Source organism: Halichoeres trimaculatus, unplaced genomic scaffold, assembly GCF_033239565.1.
Source record: "Halichoeres trimaculatus isolate MK-OKI-2021-1 unplaced genomic scaffold, fHalTri1.1 fHalTri1_scaffold_1, whole genome shotgun sequence".
Taxonomy (NCBI): Eukaryota; Metazoa; Chordata; class Actinopteri; order Labriformes; family Labridae; genus Halichoeres; species Halichoeres trimaculatus.
Genome location: NW_027437179.1, coordinates 14,796,620 through 14,816,346, shown reverse-complemented (window position 1 = coordinate 14,816,346; position 19,727 = coordinate 14,796,620). Strand labels below are relative to the sequence as shown.

Here is a 19,727-nt window from a genome sequence, read left to right as displayed (position 1 = left end):
CATGAACATGCAAAATCATGTGCATAGATGTAAATGGTAAATTAGTTTTTCACACTATGGCTTCAATTTGAACATCTGTCTGGTGAATCTTTTTTAAGACTGAAGTATTCTGAGTTTTTTAAGGGTTGAGCCCTTCACCGCTGTGAACCATCTATTTTTCTCTTCTCTACAATAGCTGAACATTCCTTATCTCCTGTTCCACTTCACTGGTGGCTGCTCCCTTTCTCTGCTCCACAGTAATCACTCTCTCCTTTGCTTTATTTTAATCCCACCGCCCGATGAGCTACAGATAAACTGTCAATCCCTGTAATTCAGTCTGCTCAGAATAAAACTGCAGCTCTGCCTCCCTCTCCTGTCTTCTTTCTCACCTTGTTGTATTCTTTCACTGTCGTCAAAGAGTTTATCCTCTGAGCGCAATGATTCGGGTTTATTCACAGCTCCTCATTATACTCAGCAGCTCTTATTGTCTGTGTAGAGCTCAACTGTATAATTTCACACAGAGTCTGCTGGGATGATAAAATAACAGTACTCACATCACATCAGGACTTCTTCATCCTTTGTTTCTAAATGATTCTCCAACAATAAGCATCTTCCTGAAGAGTAAGAAGACATTTCAACTGCTACAAATTATTTCTCATAGCTTTATAAATTTATACTGTAAGGTCCAACTGCCAACCATCATCTCTTACAATACATCTTTCCAATGATCCTTATTATATAGTGTTAGGTCGGTCAATTTACCGCTGTTAATGGGTTCTCGCTACAGATGTCTGAAAGTTTCACCACGCTGAGACTGAAAAATCTAGGATGGGGTAACAGGGGCTGCTCCAAGCTAAGGTCTACAATGTAAGCACAAGTTACAACTTAACTCTTACATCTAGCTCTTTGTGGGTGTAAAGTCCTCAGAAAACCCTGTTGTTCTGGTGCATGGTTATAGTTCCTGGTTAGTGAGGTGAAGGATTTGGAGACAACAATCAAGTACTGCTTAATGTAGCTAACGATTTGGCCACTTGATGTTACTATTATTATTTTTATACAATCACCATATCATAACTAGGAAATTTCATGGACTCAATAAAGGATATACATTTGGGCTCTGCTGTTTGGTTCCTAACAGCATCGTAAAACTGGGATTAAACCACAATGAGAACTGTGCTGTGAGTCTATGCCTGTTTTCAAGACAACCAACTACTTCCTACATGCAGTCTGTAGTACATTAAGTACTGCATACTGCTTCAGGATGTAGTTTATAGTATCACTGCTCAGCTTGATCTGTTTTATAGCCTCCTTATTTTGGGTTGTCAGAAATTAGAAGTAAAGCTTGTTACAAAATTGCTTCTGTAGCTTCAACTCATGATTTGATGAAAGCTAATTAGTGGTTTATATTGGCTTAATCTTATAGATATGAACAGTCACCTGTGATTTAGATATCACCTATGTGACGACGGGAGGTAACAAGAATCATCTCTCACATCCATTAATCTATCACTAATAGTTAAACATTTAAGTTGTAGCACTGCAGTTGTAATGCTAACTCGTCCCAGTTGGTGATAGTACAAAACAAAAACCGAGTGCCACCTGCAACAAACAGGAAGAGCAGGTGGGGTTAGAGTGGTCAACTGTGTACTGAGAACTCTTCCTACTTCTCCAGATTTTGCTCCTTTTCAAATACTATGATTAGATCAAACAGTTTGTGCGACTAATTACAATACAATTTTTTTTCTTAACCGTCAGGACCCGCCATGTCGGTGTAACATGACAGCATAAATGATGGAGCCTATCAACAAAACTATTAGAAGAGTCATGCTGGGGCATGTCTAGACCCCTCAGACTGGGGTGGCCAAAGTGGTACACTGAAGTGTGTGTATGTTTAGAAAAGAAGTGTTTGTTTGTGTGCCATTAGGAAATACTCATAAACAACGATGAAGTAGTTTTTAAAAATGTGTTTTTGACAGACAATGTGCACAATCTTTATTTAGTTTTGGACTTAAGTGAAATAACCTAATTGCCATAACACTTGGCTAATTGGTGAACAAATAGCAATGACGACCTTTATTTGTCATTTCTGCTGTACTGAGTATTCTCTATGCACCAGTCTTATTTCAAACCAATAGGCCAACAGCGCCCAATGCCCCAATCTCAACAGACACTGAAAATATTATCAACAATTTAAAAACATTGTGGTGAGATAAGGTAGGCCTATCAGTAAAAGTACATGTTGCAACTACAGGTAAAGTAAAACCCACTCATTTTCAATGACGAGTAAAGTGAATTAGATACTTCCACTCCTGTGTATATGTGACTCAACATCAGTAATAAATGCGTTGTATTTACATCAGCTGAAGTCAGACAAAGAAAAGGTAACAGAGTTGTGTAGTTGACTTAGATCACATATGAACTATTTAGAACACTGTTAATCCTCCACATGAAGCAACAACAAGCTGGTATTCAGCCTTACAGCTGGAGCTCAAATCAGAGTTTCTGCAGAATTTCATGGTCGAACTGTGCTGATCAGTGTTCGAGTGAGCCGATGGCTGTGGATTAGCACATTGGCAAAGCCTCCCTAAATTATATGTATGGGAGTGTGTCTCTCTGTTCAGTTCTTCTGACACTCAGTTATGATTGGTGGATGATCTGCTGGAAGGTGAACAGACATGCACGGAGCTCAGCCAAACACGGACTGAGATGAGGCCAAGATAACACAGAGAAAGACAGACTGTAGTGATGCCCTGCTGACTCTCTCTATGTGTGTGTGTGTGTGTGTGTGTGTGTGTGAGGGAGAGAGAGACAGCGAACACCTGGCTCAGTACACTTGGCAGACAGGCGTGTGTGTGTTTGGCAGCGTAGATCAGCAGTCACCTCACACACAGACGTGGCGCCCTTCACTGCCCTGCTGTGGGAGGTTCATCAGTGATACCAAAGTGCCAGACATGCACACATGTAGATACACACATGTAGGCGCACACATGTAGATACACATGTAGACATGCACAGCAGACACAAATACACAACACATTCACACGAGTACCTTGGGTTTTACTTTGTTCTAACTTAAAAGAAGATGCTACAGTTGTGCTCAAATTAAATTATTTTACTAATAAAACAAAAAAAGTTCCTCAATGCCTCAAGTTACACAAACACACACAACCACACAGTGTCTGAAGGGATCCCTCACTGTGTTGGCAGCCAGCCCTTCTGCTGCTTTTATTTTAAAAAGAAACTCCAGATTTAAAGGTCACCAAGCATCTCCAAACACTTCTGTTAGCTGATTTTAAAGAGGAGCTCATAGGGGAAACCAGTGAAGAGTCTGCTTTACAGCACTGTAAACTAAAAGGGTCCTAAACACAGACATAAACAGTCTCTGCCCACATAACACAGTGTCTGAAATCACTTTATATTCACTACTTAGTGCACGAGCTGGACGTAATATAAACGGCTACTAAACTACTGACAAACTGACAGTGTTTACTTGTTGTTACATTAGCCCACAGATACGTCGGAACACCGGGCTGCCGATAGCACTACATATAGCCGGCTACTACGTTTGCTAGATGTCACATTTCAAACCATATCGCTATGTAACTGTACTGATTAACACCTTATTTCAGTGTGTTGTATCCGGTATAAAGTTGTCTTGAACAATGAAAATTTGAGTTGATCCAAACCCCATTTAATTCCAAAAAAATCGCACACCTCGATAAAAAGTAATTAGTAATTGCGTGAGACTCCAGGACACAAGGTGGCAAGGCAGTCCAATTAAAATCCTACTCATAGCATCTATAACTGACAGCAAACCCTGGTAGCTGTTAGCATGGAGCTAGAGTTGTACATCATTGCTAACCCTTTACCTCTTGTTGGATCAACAGAAAGTTAGGTTGAGTTCAACACATAGGCTGGAGAATGTATGGATGTAGTCTCTGTGATGCATTTCTGATACAGATTTTTGAAGTCTATCTTGGTATGAAGTCGTATCTGAAATGCAGTAACAGCTACACAGTACCTGTTTGCTAATGAGGTGAGCTGTGCTTCTGATTGGCCAAAAACTCAAAAACTGCTGAGCAAAAGAATAAAAATCAAGTCTATACCGTGTGTGCTGATAGACTGAATAAGCTTTTCAGACCAAAACAGGTTTTGATCAAGGATGTTAGCATGCTTCTTTCCTTGATTAGAAAAAAAAAAAAAAGAATAAACTAAAAAAAATTTTTTTTTTAAATCTTTGTATTGGTGTGTATGTAGTTTCCAGTACTTCTGCAGCCGGCCTCAAGTGGACATTTGAAGAACTGCAGTTTTCATCCCCTCCACATGGGCTCCCTTTTCTTGCAGTTTGAGGTGTCTGCTTGTTTCAGCATTTCCAGCATGGTTGACTGTCATCTTATAGGCTTCAAAACTGATTCAGAAACCTAAAAGGGATGTCTCTGAGACTATGTCCATGGAGATAGTTTATTTGTCAAACTTTCTACCATTGATAAGTACCTCATACAACCACTGCTTAAAAACAAAACAAATAAAAAACAAGTTTGCATTTATGAAATGAAAAAAGCAGACAACATTGTTTACCCATAACTATAAGATGTCTCAGTGATGATGCATCATGACCCCAAATTGGATGCTTGGGTTAGATGTGAAGCTAACTGCTCCTGAGGGTTTGAGAGATACTGCAGTCACAGGAAGTAAAAGACGGGACAGAAAGGACGGAGCTTAGAATAATGTCCTCGTCCACAGCTGGGGGGGAAAGGTGACTCATCCACAATTTTAATGAAGTCATGAAAAAAGACTTGATAAATCAAATTGTTTAACTCATCCAAATTAGAGATGGGCTGATACACTTTTATACATTCTGATCTGATCCAATCTATTAAAATTTAATTGTGCCGATGCCCGATCCATGGCAACATAGTTAAACATAAATCAAACAAAACATTCTCAATTTCAAGCCATTTATTAAATAGGGTTGCAACAACCTTAGTGCAATATGTAATGGCATGGTATGTATGGATGTACTGATCCAACTTTTCTGGTTCTGATACCGGTACTGATGCCTGAGCTTTGGGTATCAGTCCATACTGATACTGATCAGATACCAGTGTTAAACCTTCATACTCTACTGTGGGACAAGACTGGTGATGTTTTGGGTAAAAGGCAAAAAATGAGTAGATAGAAAAAGTGAAGTAAATATTTATTTAAACTATAGAATATTCAAATGTTTAGCACTATTTTGGTAAAACCAATGCTTCAGAATGTACAGAAGTTCTATTTAAATGTAAACTCTTATACCCTGTAGGCTGGAAATGCAGCAAAAAAAGCGCATCAAAGGTAACATTTTGAATCAAGTAGCCAAGAGCGCCAGGGAAAAAAGGCATGGAGCTGTTTGTCTGGATCCACACTATGGATCGGCCCCTTTCCCACCGATACCGATCCACCTTTGGGGGGCACCGATACACTGGTACCTGAGAACAGGATCAGTATCGGTGCATCCCTAATCTAAAGAAGAGAATCAGGTCAGTTTGAGAGATTTCTCTTTCCCCCACACTTTTAGGGGTTTGACACATTTTATTAAAGAGAATAAAATAAACCTGGTCTTCACGAAGCTTCAAGTTGAATTTATGGAGTGTGAGTTTACTGTGCAGAAAAAGTTAGTTGATTTGATCTTCCACACACCCAGCTCTCACTTATCTGCCCTCTCTGATGGTCGTGTTAATCTGAACACTGATAAACCTCTCGCTGGAGAGCTCACTGTAGTTCTGCAGAAAAAGCAACGAGTCGGAGCAGGACCGTATTTCCTGAGGGAGGCACAGCGATTCGTCTCGACCAGCGAGCGCATTGTGCAGGAACCAGGTGATTAGGGTGGAACTAACAGGATTGGGCTGCTGCCTCACTGCTGGGAGAGAAAGGCAGCACACACTCGCACCAACACACACACACTGAAACACCGACACACACAACACAAGGCATGCAAAGATATGAGCGCAAACTGTGGCATGCAATTGTTGGCACACAAAAGCATCTGTCTCTATTTATATGGTTCTAAGACACGCACTCAAAGATTACTGTGCACAGATTTCAGGGTTTATGTTGTGACTGAAACAGCCAGAATGAACACAAGTCAAACATTCACTCAACTCTGAAGTTTATACAAACACTTTCAACAGAAAGAAGATCAAGATAGTGGTCTTTTTTTTGCTCCAAACTAAAACAATGTATAAACTTATCAATCTCATAATTATTACATGCTTTTATGTCTCCATCTGAAGGGAAGTTTTCAAGATGCAGAAATCTTCCAACGTATTAAGTCAACAAATTATTTCTTGGATAGTCTATGAACCACATAGCCCAAGACTTCTTTCACCCATGTGAGGTGAGAACTTCAGTCAGTCACGCAGGATGTCAAAGGAGTTGTTTTGGCTTTGAATGGACAAACACTTGGTGATTTTTTTTGCAATTTTTAGCCTGATTTGCATCCCCCAGTGTTCAGGGGTTATGATTTAAATCTGGTCAGATAAGTAGAGAGCAGTAAGACAACAAGTAAAGACATTTGAGGGGGAAAAAAACACACCATAGAAGAAGACGGGCCAACTATGTTGTTGTTGCAGCACTACAGTTAGCCAGTTAGCACAGAGAAAATTTATCTTATGCTGTTTTATTCATGCTTTATAGCGATGTAGATAGATTTGTTGATACTTGAGGGGAGACAAATACTACTAGCCAAGACGTTGTCTTCAGAAGCTGCATCAAAAAGCTTGAAATAGCTTTGACCAACAAAACACTGAGCCACTTTGACACCAAAAGCATGAAGACAGCAGAGATTGTTCAGTGTTTTGACTTTAAGAGGACATATCACACTGATCCGTGATTTAATACTTACATATAAAATAATAAAGTTGAAAACAAGACCTTTCACCCCCTGAATTTTCAAAAAATGAGATATTGTATTTTTTCTGATATCCTGGAACGAGATTTGATGCCTCTGAAAAAAGGTCATTGACATTTGGCTTCGAGATTTCGACCTTCATGACGACACAAGGATCCTCTCTTTTTATTGGAATAATCTGATAAAGCAGCTCCTCCTCTGTGATGTCAGTTAGTCACACAACCGCCATCGAGGGATACACCCACCAAGAGCCGAGTATAAATAAAGCACCCCACCAGCTCAGGCTAACTTGACTGAGTGTTAACATAGTGACGAACTGACGGTAGAGGCGATCTTTAGACTACACTTTCAGCATGATGGATAAAACAGACAGAGAAAAGTGAAGGAGCAGGATGGAGCCCTGTTATAGAAATAGTTTATTGGTGAAGTCTGCCTATATTTCCACGTATAAACTACATATGTTACAGTACCGGTTTGACTCACCACACTGAAACGTCCTGAGATGATCTGTGTCGAGGTGGATTTTCTTCCTCCTGAGCTGCAGAACCGTCCGGGTCTGACTCGGGGTCCAATACAAAAGGACGTATCCTACATTCTGCCATTTTATTAGTGCTATCAATGCCTTACGGTGAAGTTTTGGCAAACAGCAAACTCGCTCAGTCTACACCATTCAATGTGGCGATTTTGTAAATACTGCCATGCTGCAAAAACCGTCCCCTGGCTCTACCCCCTCCGCCCCTCTGATAGAACTGACCAATCAGAGCACAAAGGGTTGTGACGTTGCGAGGTTACTGGAGGTCATTCTGGAAACGGAGCGTTTCAACGAGATCTTCAGAATGGCCTAAATGAGGATATTGAGAACGCTATTGTGGGGCAATGAAGGAACTAAATGACTTGTACTGAGGGCAGAAATGCTTTACAGGCATCCTAGTCTGGCATAGTGAAAAGGAGAAACAGGCATGATATGTCCCCTTTAAAAACAAACCCATAGGTTGATGAATTTCTGTGGGATGCATCCTTCTCAAACAGCTTTGGATTGTTGCTCATTATATACCTGATGAGGATAGTTTGACAAATACCGTATAGACCTTTATAAAACCTAACTAGGATTATTTCAGGTCTTTGCTTTGTTTCAACAGTTGTTGAGGGCGACTGTTCAGGAGTTAGCAATTCAATCCTTGCTACGCGTGATCTTATCATAGATGGAGGGGAAATCAAAACACTGAGAGTGCTCCAACAATCAGGAATGTTTAGTTTGCAGGCCTCGTACCCTCAAAGTTCCTGGGACTCTTGAAAGTACTACTCTCCAAGCAGGGTTGTGTCAAAGGGTCAATGAAATCCCCTAGAATTATAAGTCCCAGTTCCTTTGGTCAAAAAACGCTCAGTTTCTGGGGAAAGTCCCTATGGTTGAAAAGGACCAGGGGTTAAACAGAAATAATTTTAGCATGCTCAGCCGACAGATTACTTCTTCATCTGCACCTCTTGCTGCAATACTGTGGCTCCACTTTTATACAACAGAATAAATCAGCACATCATCCATACTTGTAAACACTCAATGGATTGCATGGAGACATAACAAAAAACAAAGACGTGTCTCATGGTCTTAGTATTTTCTCTTTTTTTAAACATAGTTTTAAGTTCTGTTTTTCAAAGTATGAATGTCCTTTAAAAACAAATCAACTTAATGACACCAGAATATGAGATTTTTCAGCTTGCTTAACAAACCTTTTACCATCTCTAGCTTTTATTCTCTGTGTTTGAGCTGGTCTTTTTCTCTTCACATCCTGCTGTTTCTCATTTTGGAATCGGCAGATCATTAACAGACTGCTGCTCAGTCGGATGAGCTGGCTTACATAATGAACACTGTGCTGTTAAGTCAACCTTTTCCCAGTGAGGTTCAGGAAACTGTCAATCTTTGCATTGCAGTTTGATTTTCATCATGGTGATTATGTCGGAGATCATCTCTGCAGACTTAAACAGGTGTTTAAACTCAAACACTGAGGCTGCACTTACACTTGACTTCTCTGTGGATTTCTAAATTCATAACTCCTGCTGCTTACTCGTCCTCTTGAGAAAGTCACTGTAGAAAAAGAAGAATGTGTGCTGTTTGATCCCTCTGAGGTAGAATAACGATGTGAAAGGATATTTAACAGATCAAGGTTTTAAATCTTGATGTTCCTATCTTGCTCTCCGTCTCCTTTCTGCGTCTGTTTCTGCTGCAGACTGAACCAGTCACTGTGTGTGTGTGTGTGTGGAGGCGGGTTAACATTTGATACCAGTGAAGCTCTGTTAAACACCGCAGAGCTCTCCTCATCCCTGCTATTTGATTTGCATGAAGAAACCTGAGCAGCAACTTTTCTTTTTTCAATTATCCCTGCTGTGCTGCATTACATTGCCCTTGCTGTAACCTACAGAAATGAGTGGCAGAGTGCCGCCCACAGCCGAGCTGTTATGTGAGTCCACCAGAAGTCAAGGTTTTCTCTGGAGGTGCAGCCTTGGAAGCTCTCAACAAGATCACATTTTCACTTGCAAGCCAGCATTTTTATCATTTTTTTCTCCACACAGGCAACCTTCACCCTGTGTGTACCTGCAGGATCTGTGATAAGAACAGCTTTTCACAAACACACTGACTGCATGACATTCCACTCTTTCTCTGAGTGCACCAGCTTATAGGCTGTCTGGAAAATGAATGCAAACTGATGCCCTGCTCAACAAGATACGGCTGTACTCAGAGTGCTCCACTTCATCCTGACAGCTGAAATGAAGCACATAGAGTCAAACATCAACTCAGGGTAAATCAGATATTATATTTATTGACCAAAATCAGCTGCAAATACTTTCACACTGGTACATGGTTTGACTCATTTTCAAGCAAAGTTTTAGCACTTTAGTGTTAATGTTGGCTGCTTTTTAACAAAATGTTGTTGAGTTACTAACCATTCTAACAAATATGTTTTAAAGATTTTTGTTCGGGATATGGAAATGATTGAACATTTCAATGCTTTAGAGGAATCAAAAATACTTGTTACTTTGCAGCCTGAACATTAACCCTACTCTCCCGCCCCATGTCTGGTCTGAACTTGGCTCTTTCTGAACTTTTTTTCTTTTTTTTTTTATAATTTTAATTTTTTAATACAAAAACAGACCCCAAAAGGGGGAATAATCCAACTTTTCTGTCTGTGAAATCTCAGTAGCACCCAGGAGCTGCAGAGACACAAAGCCATGCGTGTGTTCATGTATCAGATGTTGGAACCAAACAGCTACGCTCATCGCTCATGTATGTCTACGGAGGCAGACCCCTGGCTGGTATTTTATCAATCTGCAGGATATTTAATTTTGAAAAAGATTGGAGACTGCTCGCTTATTGCTAAACTTTACTTCTCCGGAAAATATTCAGCTCATCATTCTAATTAAAATTTCTCTGAAATAGTTTTCTACTTTACTGTTTTCATAGAATCTAAAAAAAGGGGGGTCTGAAGTACAGGTAGGCTACTTCTTGCTTCCTGAAACTTATGTCTGTGTCTGTGTCTAAAATAAATTCAAACCCCGGCAGATGATCTCTCTAGTACTAATACTTGTCCTATCTCCCACACAGACACCCAGCAGAGAAACAGCAGCTGCAAAAAGAAACTGTGAGTCTGGATAAAGCAGAGCTTGAACCTAAAGCCTCTTACAGATGCTGAGAGAAGGATGGAGGGAAGAAGAATAAAACTGAGGGCTGGAGCCTCCAGGAGGATGCAGAAAAAAAAAAAAACTCAAAGGGTCTTTTTTAAAATCTAAAGACCCAGAGGCCTGTTAGACCTGTGATCCAGACTCAGTGCTTTAAAAAGAGAGAGACAGAGAGATGTATAAAGCTGTTAGAGTGAGTCACATCTAGCAAAGGGTCAGATAGCTCCAGCTCCAATAAAACCTGCCAACAGACTGTTGATCATAATAAATCACATTCATCAAGCATTAAACTTTACAAAAACACACTGCAGTATCTGAGTTTAATTCCCTGGGTGCTCTCTCAAAAAATGTAGAGATCATTTTTAAGATCAGTTTTCCACTTAGCCAAATCTCAAGAACAAGCAGCTCAAACTTTTGAATCGGGCTTAGGGGCCATTTAAAAGACAATGGTTTTGGGGTGTTACGCAAAAGTATTACTGCGTTTCGGCCTCGCGTTAACACGGAAATGGTGTTTTAGCTGACCTAAGCTGCAAACTTTTAAAAATGGCCTCCAGAGTGGAATTTTTCTGAAACGCTGCCTGCACCATTGCCATGTACAGTAAGCTGGCGTTTTCAGTGGAAAAGCTGACGTCACACTCTGCTTTGCACAACAGTACAGCAGTATCATTGTCACGATCGCCGCAGGCTACGGTGCTGTGCTTGTGTTGCTTAATCCGCTAATTTTCAACAAAATGTGAATCTGTTGCCCCACTTTTACACTTGACATTCCCCAATACACCAGATGATCAGCTCAACTCTACTTGGGTGGAGATCTACTAAAAGCAGCTTCAGGAAAGACAGTTATAGCACCAACTACAGGCCTGGCACTACAGCGTTTTCAGTCCCTTAGCATTTCCATGTAAATGGATTTTTTTTTACACTGTGTTTTCACTGCTTTTTAGCATTTTCAGATGAAACATTGTGTAAACAGGGCCTTATCCACAGACAATGCAAATGTGTATGGCTTGATGGAAAAGAAGTAGCTGTGTCATGAGAAAAGAGTCCTAATGTTACAAGATTAAAGTAGTAACATGAAGAGAATCAATGTGTATTTTATGAGAAACACATATTAATTCCAGACTCTGGCTAATTTGTATACAAGCTGACATATTATAGTGGAGGAAATGAATGTTTAATCCAGATGAGGGTGAGCAGCGGTCACAGTAGTGAACACAAGCTGTTACTTTCCTGTCTTCATAAAAGGATCAGTTTGTTTCACAATCCTGATACTTTTGACACCATGGTGCTGATGTGCTAAAAGTAGGGATTGGTACCTATTACATTTGAAACAATACGGTACCGATGCCCAGTACCTGGCAATCGGTACCGGTACTGAACAGTACCAATTTTCGATACCTTTTTGTGTTTGTGTGGTAAAAAATGTACTTTTTTTTTCATAATAGAATCTCAAAGTTTTTTAATTTAACATATTTATAACCTTGCAATGCTGTGTTCATGTCCAGCATGGAAAACCATCTACTCTTCCACTCCCTCACAGTCACAAGGATGCATTTAGGTACCGAAATATGGTACCTTTTGATTTTACGTGAATCAGTACCCGGTACTTTTGACAGAATTCGGTCGGTACCTCTGAAAGTACCTAATTTGGTACCCAACCTTAGCTAAAAGTATTTCGTTTTAAGAAAAATTCCATTAAAAAATAATTCAACATGCTGCTCTTCAGATCCATTCCCTTATTTTGGTGTACAGACCAACTACAGCTCAAAATATTTATAATTCTTTTTTTTTTAAATTATGACTTGATTCTGGTGTCAAGACTTTCCTGATTTAAAAAAAAATTATCCCCAAAACATGAAACAAGGTCTCTCTTAACACTGGGACTTTACTCTCAAAAACCTAATGTTTTGTTTTGACTTTTTTTACTGTTGCTTTAATCTATCATAGGCTTACATACCAGAGGGTGTGGTGTTGACAAGGTATCTAATCCCTCATCTTTGCACCCTCACCGCCCTCATTCACTCACAACAAACAGACCAAACACCTTGTACTTAGGCTTTATGGCAGATTTAGGTGTATGGCCGAGAGAAAATTACAACTCCACCCAACATATCCATGTTCTGGCACCCAGAGGCTGAAGTCAGACAGTATTTAATCCTCGGAAGTCGAGGGGCAGGTATGTTGGGAGTGGGTGTGGAAAGATGATGACAGCCACAAAGACCCAGTCTGCTCATTTTAAATTTTTCAAATGTAAACCTGAGACATGAAAAAGGAGAATATTCTCTGCAGTAGGCACATATTTATTCATAGAGGCTAACGGAAAGTTTGGTTTTCATCCAGTTAGAGCTGCTACAGCCTGGGTTTGCATCAGCCACTGCTCTTCTCTGCTGTAGATACAGACTGATCATGTAAAACTTCACTGTCGGACTAGTCTGGACTTGGTCTTTGATGGTTACAGAAAAGTTGGACCCTGCTCAACAACATCACAGAGGTTATAGGAAGGAGCTTCAGATGCAGGATTACACAAACGTCTTAGATTTATTGTTCTGTTTTTTATATTTTCATATTGTGAATGTATGTTTGCTTCAGTGTTAAATGTCAGAGTTTGATCACAGAGAAGTTTTCAGAGGACTTTAATGTATTTGCTCTCAGGTTAAAAACAGCTGAGTGACAGTTTGTCTCTTCAAAAGAAATCTTTGTTCGGAAGATGATTCAAAACTTTCAGAGTGAAAGAAACTCATCTAAAAACCTTTTGTTTGGTTTCAAGCTTTCAGAAATTCTTTCTTTAATCCCTTCACACTTTTTCAAGGTGCACAGGTTTGATCAGACAGAAGCAGAATAACATCACCTCAAACTTCAGAGGAAGATTGTAACAAACACGACTTCTTTTCTTGGAGTAATCGTCGTGTCACATCAGTATCAGAGCTGCAGAAAGAGAGCTGCTGCTAGTTGCTTTTGAAAAAGAAAAAGACCATGAATCAGACCACAGACCAGGTTTCTACACTGGGAGCTAAAAACATGCTAATAATTTGAGGAGCTCCACAAGTGCCTGAGTCAGAGGACAGATTTAAAACACTGGTTATTCACTCAGACAATTCACTAATGCACCCAGCAGCACTGAAGAACAGCCTCTGTGTCTGAAACATGAAGTGAGCTAAAATTAGGCATCACATGAAGTCTGAGCTGTTGTGCGAGGAAATCAGAAACATGTGGAGCAAGTTCATCAATAATGTTTCATTCTGATCTGTTTGCAAGTCTCAGAAATTACCACAAGACTCTTATTCAACAGAGGAGGAAGATAACAGAAACTGAAGGCAACATGCAGGGAAGAGCAACACGAGCTCATTCTGAACTCTGACACCTTCTGCTCCAGTGATGACGTCAGTGACGCCAACTAAACCACTGCAAAAAAACGAAAATGCTGTGCCGTAACTTAATCATCAGTCAACACAACTATCGGGGTGTTTCAGAGAATTTCAATTTAACAAGAGCTACGTTCACCCAAACAATTAATTTTCTCATTACAATGTGATGTTTTGATATCACAGATGACAAAGAAAGGCATTAACTCTTCAATGAGGGTTTATTGTTCTTCTTTGTCTTTATTTTGTCCCCTTGGAACCGCCCAGGTAGCTTCACATGACTTGCAGTTTAAAAAAATCCTAAGCTCTCTGATTGGCCAGCCTTCTGGATGCTGTCAGGGGTGGAGCCAGGGGCAGACCTTGGTGTTTGAGGCCCACCCCTCCAACATGTCATGAGCCAGCTGGGAGATCCTTGTGTGGTGACCTTATTATTTCACCAAGTCCCATGAGGATCTCATGGAAATTAGGGGTGAGTGCTGGCAAGAACCAATATGTTGCACATCGCAATACTTTGGGTCAGGATACAATGATATCACGATACCACAATACTGTGATATACTGCGATATTCTACCCATTTATCTATTTGATTGAATTTTATTGTTTTTGCAATAATGAAAGTCTGATGTGGTGTTTCATAAACAAACTTAACTTGGAAACATAAAGTACATTAAGTTAGTCACTTAAACTACTGTGAAAAACTAATGTTGCAAAAAAAATGACTTGGTGAAAGACGTGGTCAGTTCGTGAAGCTGTTAAATGTCACTTGGTGTAACCAATGTTACTCGTAAAAATCTAATATTGCACAAAAAATGACTTTGATTATTACTTTATCAGTAAACTACACTGTAAAAATTAAACTTAAAATGATTTTAAAGTAACTGACCTAAGGATAGAGAGAAAACAGGCAAGGCAGAAAAACGTCATCAAAACACACAACTTTAAGTTGAGAAAAAAAATATTTTTAAAAAAAATTGAAGACTCATTTGTCTAAGGGGCACCATACAGTGAAGTAGCTCTTTGGCACCATCTACCGCAGTGGAGGTGCGGAATATGTACTGTACTTCCAACTCGCCTAAAATGTGATTTTTTTTATAATTTAACAAAAATATCGGGATTAAGAGTTGAAATATCAATATTTCATCACAGGTCTAAGTGCTGCGATATATTGCTTTTTTCACACCTCTAACGGAAATCTTGTGGAGACCTTGTGCTTCATTTGAACGGACCGTTTCAAGCATTTTACTGATTTGCAGGGATTTGTACAGCATGTGAATATGTAGAGGTCTGTAAATCTGCATACGTTGAGTATAAGGATGGGTAATGAATTAGGTACTTGATAGGTACCAACCGAAGTCTGTCAAAAGTACCTGGTACTAATTCACGTAAAATCAAAAACTTCCAAGTTTAAGTACCAAAATGTATCCATGTGACTGTGAAGGAGTGAAAGAGTAGCTGATTTACCATGCTTCATCCAGCATTGTTACCTTATATCCACGTTTAAATAACTCTTAAAGGTAAAAACATTTGGCTGGTTTAGGGTGACACAAAACTCGCTAGGAGCTGAACTAGATGAGTGCCAAAAATGCCCATGAGAACTTGCTGTGAACATCAGAGATTGAAGAGCTGCTCTTGGATGTACGATGTAGATTAAAGACAACAAAGTCTGCCTTCAGGTCTTTAGATTGCAAATTTCCTCATAAGAGAGATTTCAGCAATTTCTGCCTCAGAGGCAGAAATTGCAAAACATCGAGGTCATGACCTGCACATGCAGCCTTTAGGGATTAAAAAGTGTTATTGCCTGTTTTTAATATTTTATGTCATACATATTTGCACTTTTACAAATGCAATGTTCAATATTAACACCTAGACTGTATAATATATTATTTTCTTTGCAGTCATACTGCTGGTGTTTAGTGTTGGAAATGAAATGTAAATCAGTGTAGCCATAATTCAAGTTGTTTGGTGTTTTTTATGATACAATGGCTGCATATTTTTTTACCACAAGAGTTTTTAATCCTGCCAGTGACGCAAAGATAAGAAATGATGCAGTGTATTTACATAAACCTCCTACAGATTCCTCTCTTTGAAGGCAGAGATGTTTGCTTTACAGACATAAAAACCCTCTCATCAACATCCAGACTGACAGAGACAGATGGGGAGAGAAAAGAGATGTGGACAGAGAAGAGAGGGAGCCGAGGATCAATAAAGTTTGATTCAAACAGTCTGAGAGCAGCGGGATGAAGAGGCGTCAGTCTGTCTTACCTTGACATTTGGTTTCCTCGTTGAGAATCCTCGGTACCATCCTGTAAAAGAAAAACACAAACATGAGTGACTAAGACGGACCGGCAACACACAAAGACTCAGTGAAGAGAGCAAAACGCAGATGAGTCAGCAGCTTGGCTGAATGTGCAAGGACACTTCGTGTTAACTCTTCATAACCAGAAGAGTCTGCAAGAGAACAAAACCAAAACTTCTTCTCACAAGGACAAAACTGGTGAATGGAAGATGTCAGCAGTATTGTTGATGGTTTAGCAGTGAGATCTGTCCAATCCCTTTATCAGTCAATAAGAAATGAGTCATCATACTTCAGTTCAACATGAAAACACAATGAGTGTATCAGAAGTCTTCTGAGTGTGGAGCTCACAGTTTGATCTTTCAACTAACCAAGGTCTCACATTTCAAACAGCTGCCTCTCTTCAAACCTTTCACGGGAGTTATGAGTAAAGTGGCCTTATTTGTCATCAATTGTATGCTGGGCTATTAAAATTAATCCATAATTCTATTGTGTGCTCTCCTGGGCCGTCTTGTTTAACCTGAGCGTTTCCTGTCATCACTGTTTCCTGTTTTTCTGACTGCCTCGTTGTCTGAGGCCCTCTTCTGCTAACTTTTTTTTTAATGCAATACCTGCGTCCAGACTTTGGAGTGAACTTTAAACTTTGCCTGTTTTTACGAAGAGGCATCCTCTGGTCTAAAAATAAGAAGCCAATGTGGAAGTGCTAAAAGCTGCAGCTGTCTGCAAAGAGGCTTCAGGCTCACCGCTTTACCTCATCTTAACTAAATGTATAACAATGTGGGTAGTCTCTGTGACATCACTCATTTGTTTCTAATAGAGTTTTGAAGCCCAGTGTCATCGGATGCCATATTGAACTGCTGAACTCAGCCTAGCTTTGATTGAGTTAGGATGAAGTTAAGAGGCGGGCCTTAGCCTCATTGCAAGCAGCTACAGGGAGCCTGTCAAGTCAGTAACATACTTATATGGGCAAAACTTGTAAGCTTAAAGTGATACTCTGGGATGGAACAAGTTGGGTCCTATCACAAGGTTTAGGGCAGAAATTACCCCTACAGCAGTGTTTTTGTGCAGCAGAAGCCCAGAGCACTCGCACCAAACACCCCCTCCCTGCTCCTCTGCCGGTTTCCTCTGCACTCAGACGGGGCCATATTTTACTTGACCAAAAACACAAATAAATGGACTCCCACCGAAAAAAACCTGATATCGGTCTGCATTCACGCTTTATTTAAAGAATTTTCAGCGCGTTACTTTCACACAAAAACACAGCTAAATAAGGCTCTGGTTCTCATCGTGTTGTAAAACGGCAGAGGAGGCGCTACCTCCGTTGCAGAGCCCCAGCTGGCTACGAGGCGCTCGCCGCTTGTTTCAGTCCGCGCGCGCAGCATGCCAGATATAAACAAACGCAGGTAGTTTGCCAGGACAAAGAGACACGATGAGAACTAGAGCCTTATTTAGCGGTGTTTTTGTGTGAAAGTAACACGCTGAAAATTCTTTAAATAAAGCGTGAATGCAGACCGATATCAGGTTTTTTTCGGTGGGAGTCCATTTATTTGTGTTTTTGGTCAAGTAAAAATTGGCCCCATCTGAGTGCAGAGGAAACCGGCAGAGGAGCAGGGAGGGGGTGTTTGGTGCGAGCGCTCTGGGCTTCTGCTGCACAAAATCACTGCTGTAGGGGTAATTTCTGCCCTAAACCTTGTGATAGGACCCAACTTGTTCCATCCCGGAGTATCACTTTAATAAAGAGTTCAAAAAAAGATCAACCCCATACAGTGTGTGCTGATAGCAAAATGATGTTCTGGAGCTAGCTACGTTAGCAACATAAGCTTTATTATAATAACCACCTTTCTCACAATCAGATAATCAAGTTTCCTTCCACTGAAGCTGCACAATTTTCAGTCTTTGCTTCAGGTGCTGAATAAATGTGTTTTCTCATATTCTTTCTGTATGTTAAGTTAAGCTGCAAGACATGTTGAGGTTTGGAGCCCAGGAGTAAAAGACAATCAATGCTTTGCTGCAGCAGTGGTTTTGGTTAATATAATGTGTGTCGAAGGACTGAAATGATTAGATGTATGACTTAACAAGGTCTTTTATTGGACTTGTCAGTCTAAGGGTTCAAATGTTAAAAACAAATGAGTACAATGACTAGATACACAGGTGGGACTAACAAGAATAGAGCAGAGCACATAAAAAAATAAATAAATAAACATGCACAAACATGGCAGCATGGGGTCAAGGAATAAGAAAAAGTGGGAGTGGATAAAATATAGAATAAAAAAAAAAAGATCATATGACACTGACCCAAAGATCAGCTGACCAGCTGACATCATGAGCAGGACACAGGATGAGATAATGAACTTGTTTCATAAATTATTCTTTTATAGTGAAAAAAAGTCAAAACATGAAGCTCTGAGGCAGAATCTGAATCTGAAGCTGTTTTCTCAAGATGTCTGAAAAGATTTATCAATGTTTTAAAGATAGAAATTTGTGATAACTCAAATGTCATCAGCAGAAATCTGTCACTGTCGATCCTCACGACGAGCAAAGACTGTTTTGTGGAGATGAGCGTGTTTATGATGATCCCTGCTCTCCTGCTTCAGTCCGAAGGAGCACAGCACATCTTTCCACATGGACAGACATTCATCAAAAAGCTCTGACAAGTACAGAGCTGTCACTAAAGTGAACCCAACTTCAACTGAAACCCTGACAGCAGAAAATGAAGCATACCCAGAGATTAAATATGTACAGCGACTGTAGAGACATCCTCCCAGACAGTGGAGACATCATTTTTCTCAATCCAAGCAGAAATAAAAATGTCTGTCTCCAGCTGAGGGAAATACGAGGCTCTGCAAATGCAGCCTGTCAGAGACTGAGTGAAACAGAGGTGACATTTATTTATATTTGAACAATGAATATTGTTACTTTGACCTTCCTGTATTATCCTCAAGTACACCACAGAGGAACAATTTATCTTACTTTAGGTAGATTGAAAAATTCTTGCACCAAAAATCCATCTTTCACTCACTGAAAAACAAAATACTTTCAAAGAATAGGAAACAAAGAAGATCTTACACTGACATATTTCCACTAGGAGGACCAGGCTTTACATCCAGAACAAAATACATTTAAAAAAGCACAAGAAACACAGTGAGAGCAAAACAAAAAAAAAAAAAAAACTGTGCAAAAACAAAAAATAGTGCATGTCAAACAAAGCCAAACAAAATAGCACTTGCACTAAAGAAAAACACATAAAAAAAAGTTCACCACACCTTGAAAACATGACATTTTTTTCTTAATTTCTCTATTATACATTTGATATGGTGATCAGTGTTTGATGAATAATGCCTGCCAGGCCCAGTGCTATGATCCCAGAATGTATTTTAAATGGAATGGGCTTTGAGCCTCCTCACTAATAACTATAGGCCAACCTTCTGTCAATCAGCTGAGCTGTGCCTATTCTTGTAAATTACTGAGTAAGTTAAGTAATCATTCCTCCGTACAGTGTGGCATTAAATTAGTGATTCAGGTGGGAGACATTTTCCC

The 19,727-nt window shown here is 39.9% G+C and overlaps 1 protein-coding gene across 3 annotated transcripts in view; it reads right to left on the bottom strand.

The window, feature by feature from the left end:
- Positions 1-19,727, bottom strand: part of LOC141798023 (dedicator of cytokinesis protein 3-like) — a 272,445-nt gene that overhangs the window by 132,172 nt on the left and 120,546 nt on the right. For all 3 annotated transcript variants that reach the window (XM_074679790.1, XM_074679799.1, XM_074679807.1), the window contains exon 3: positions 16,160-16,200. In XM_074679790.1, the coding sequence (XP_074535891.1) occupies positions 16,160-16,200 (41 nt within the window). The remainder of the gene's footprint in view (positions 1-16,159; positions 16,201-19,727) is intronic.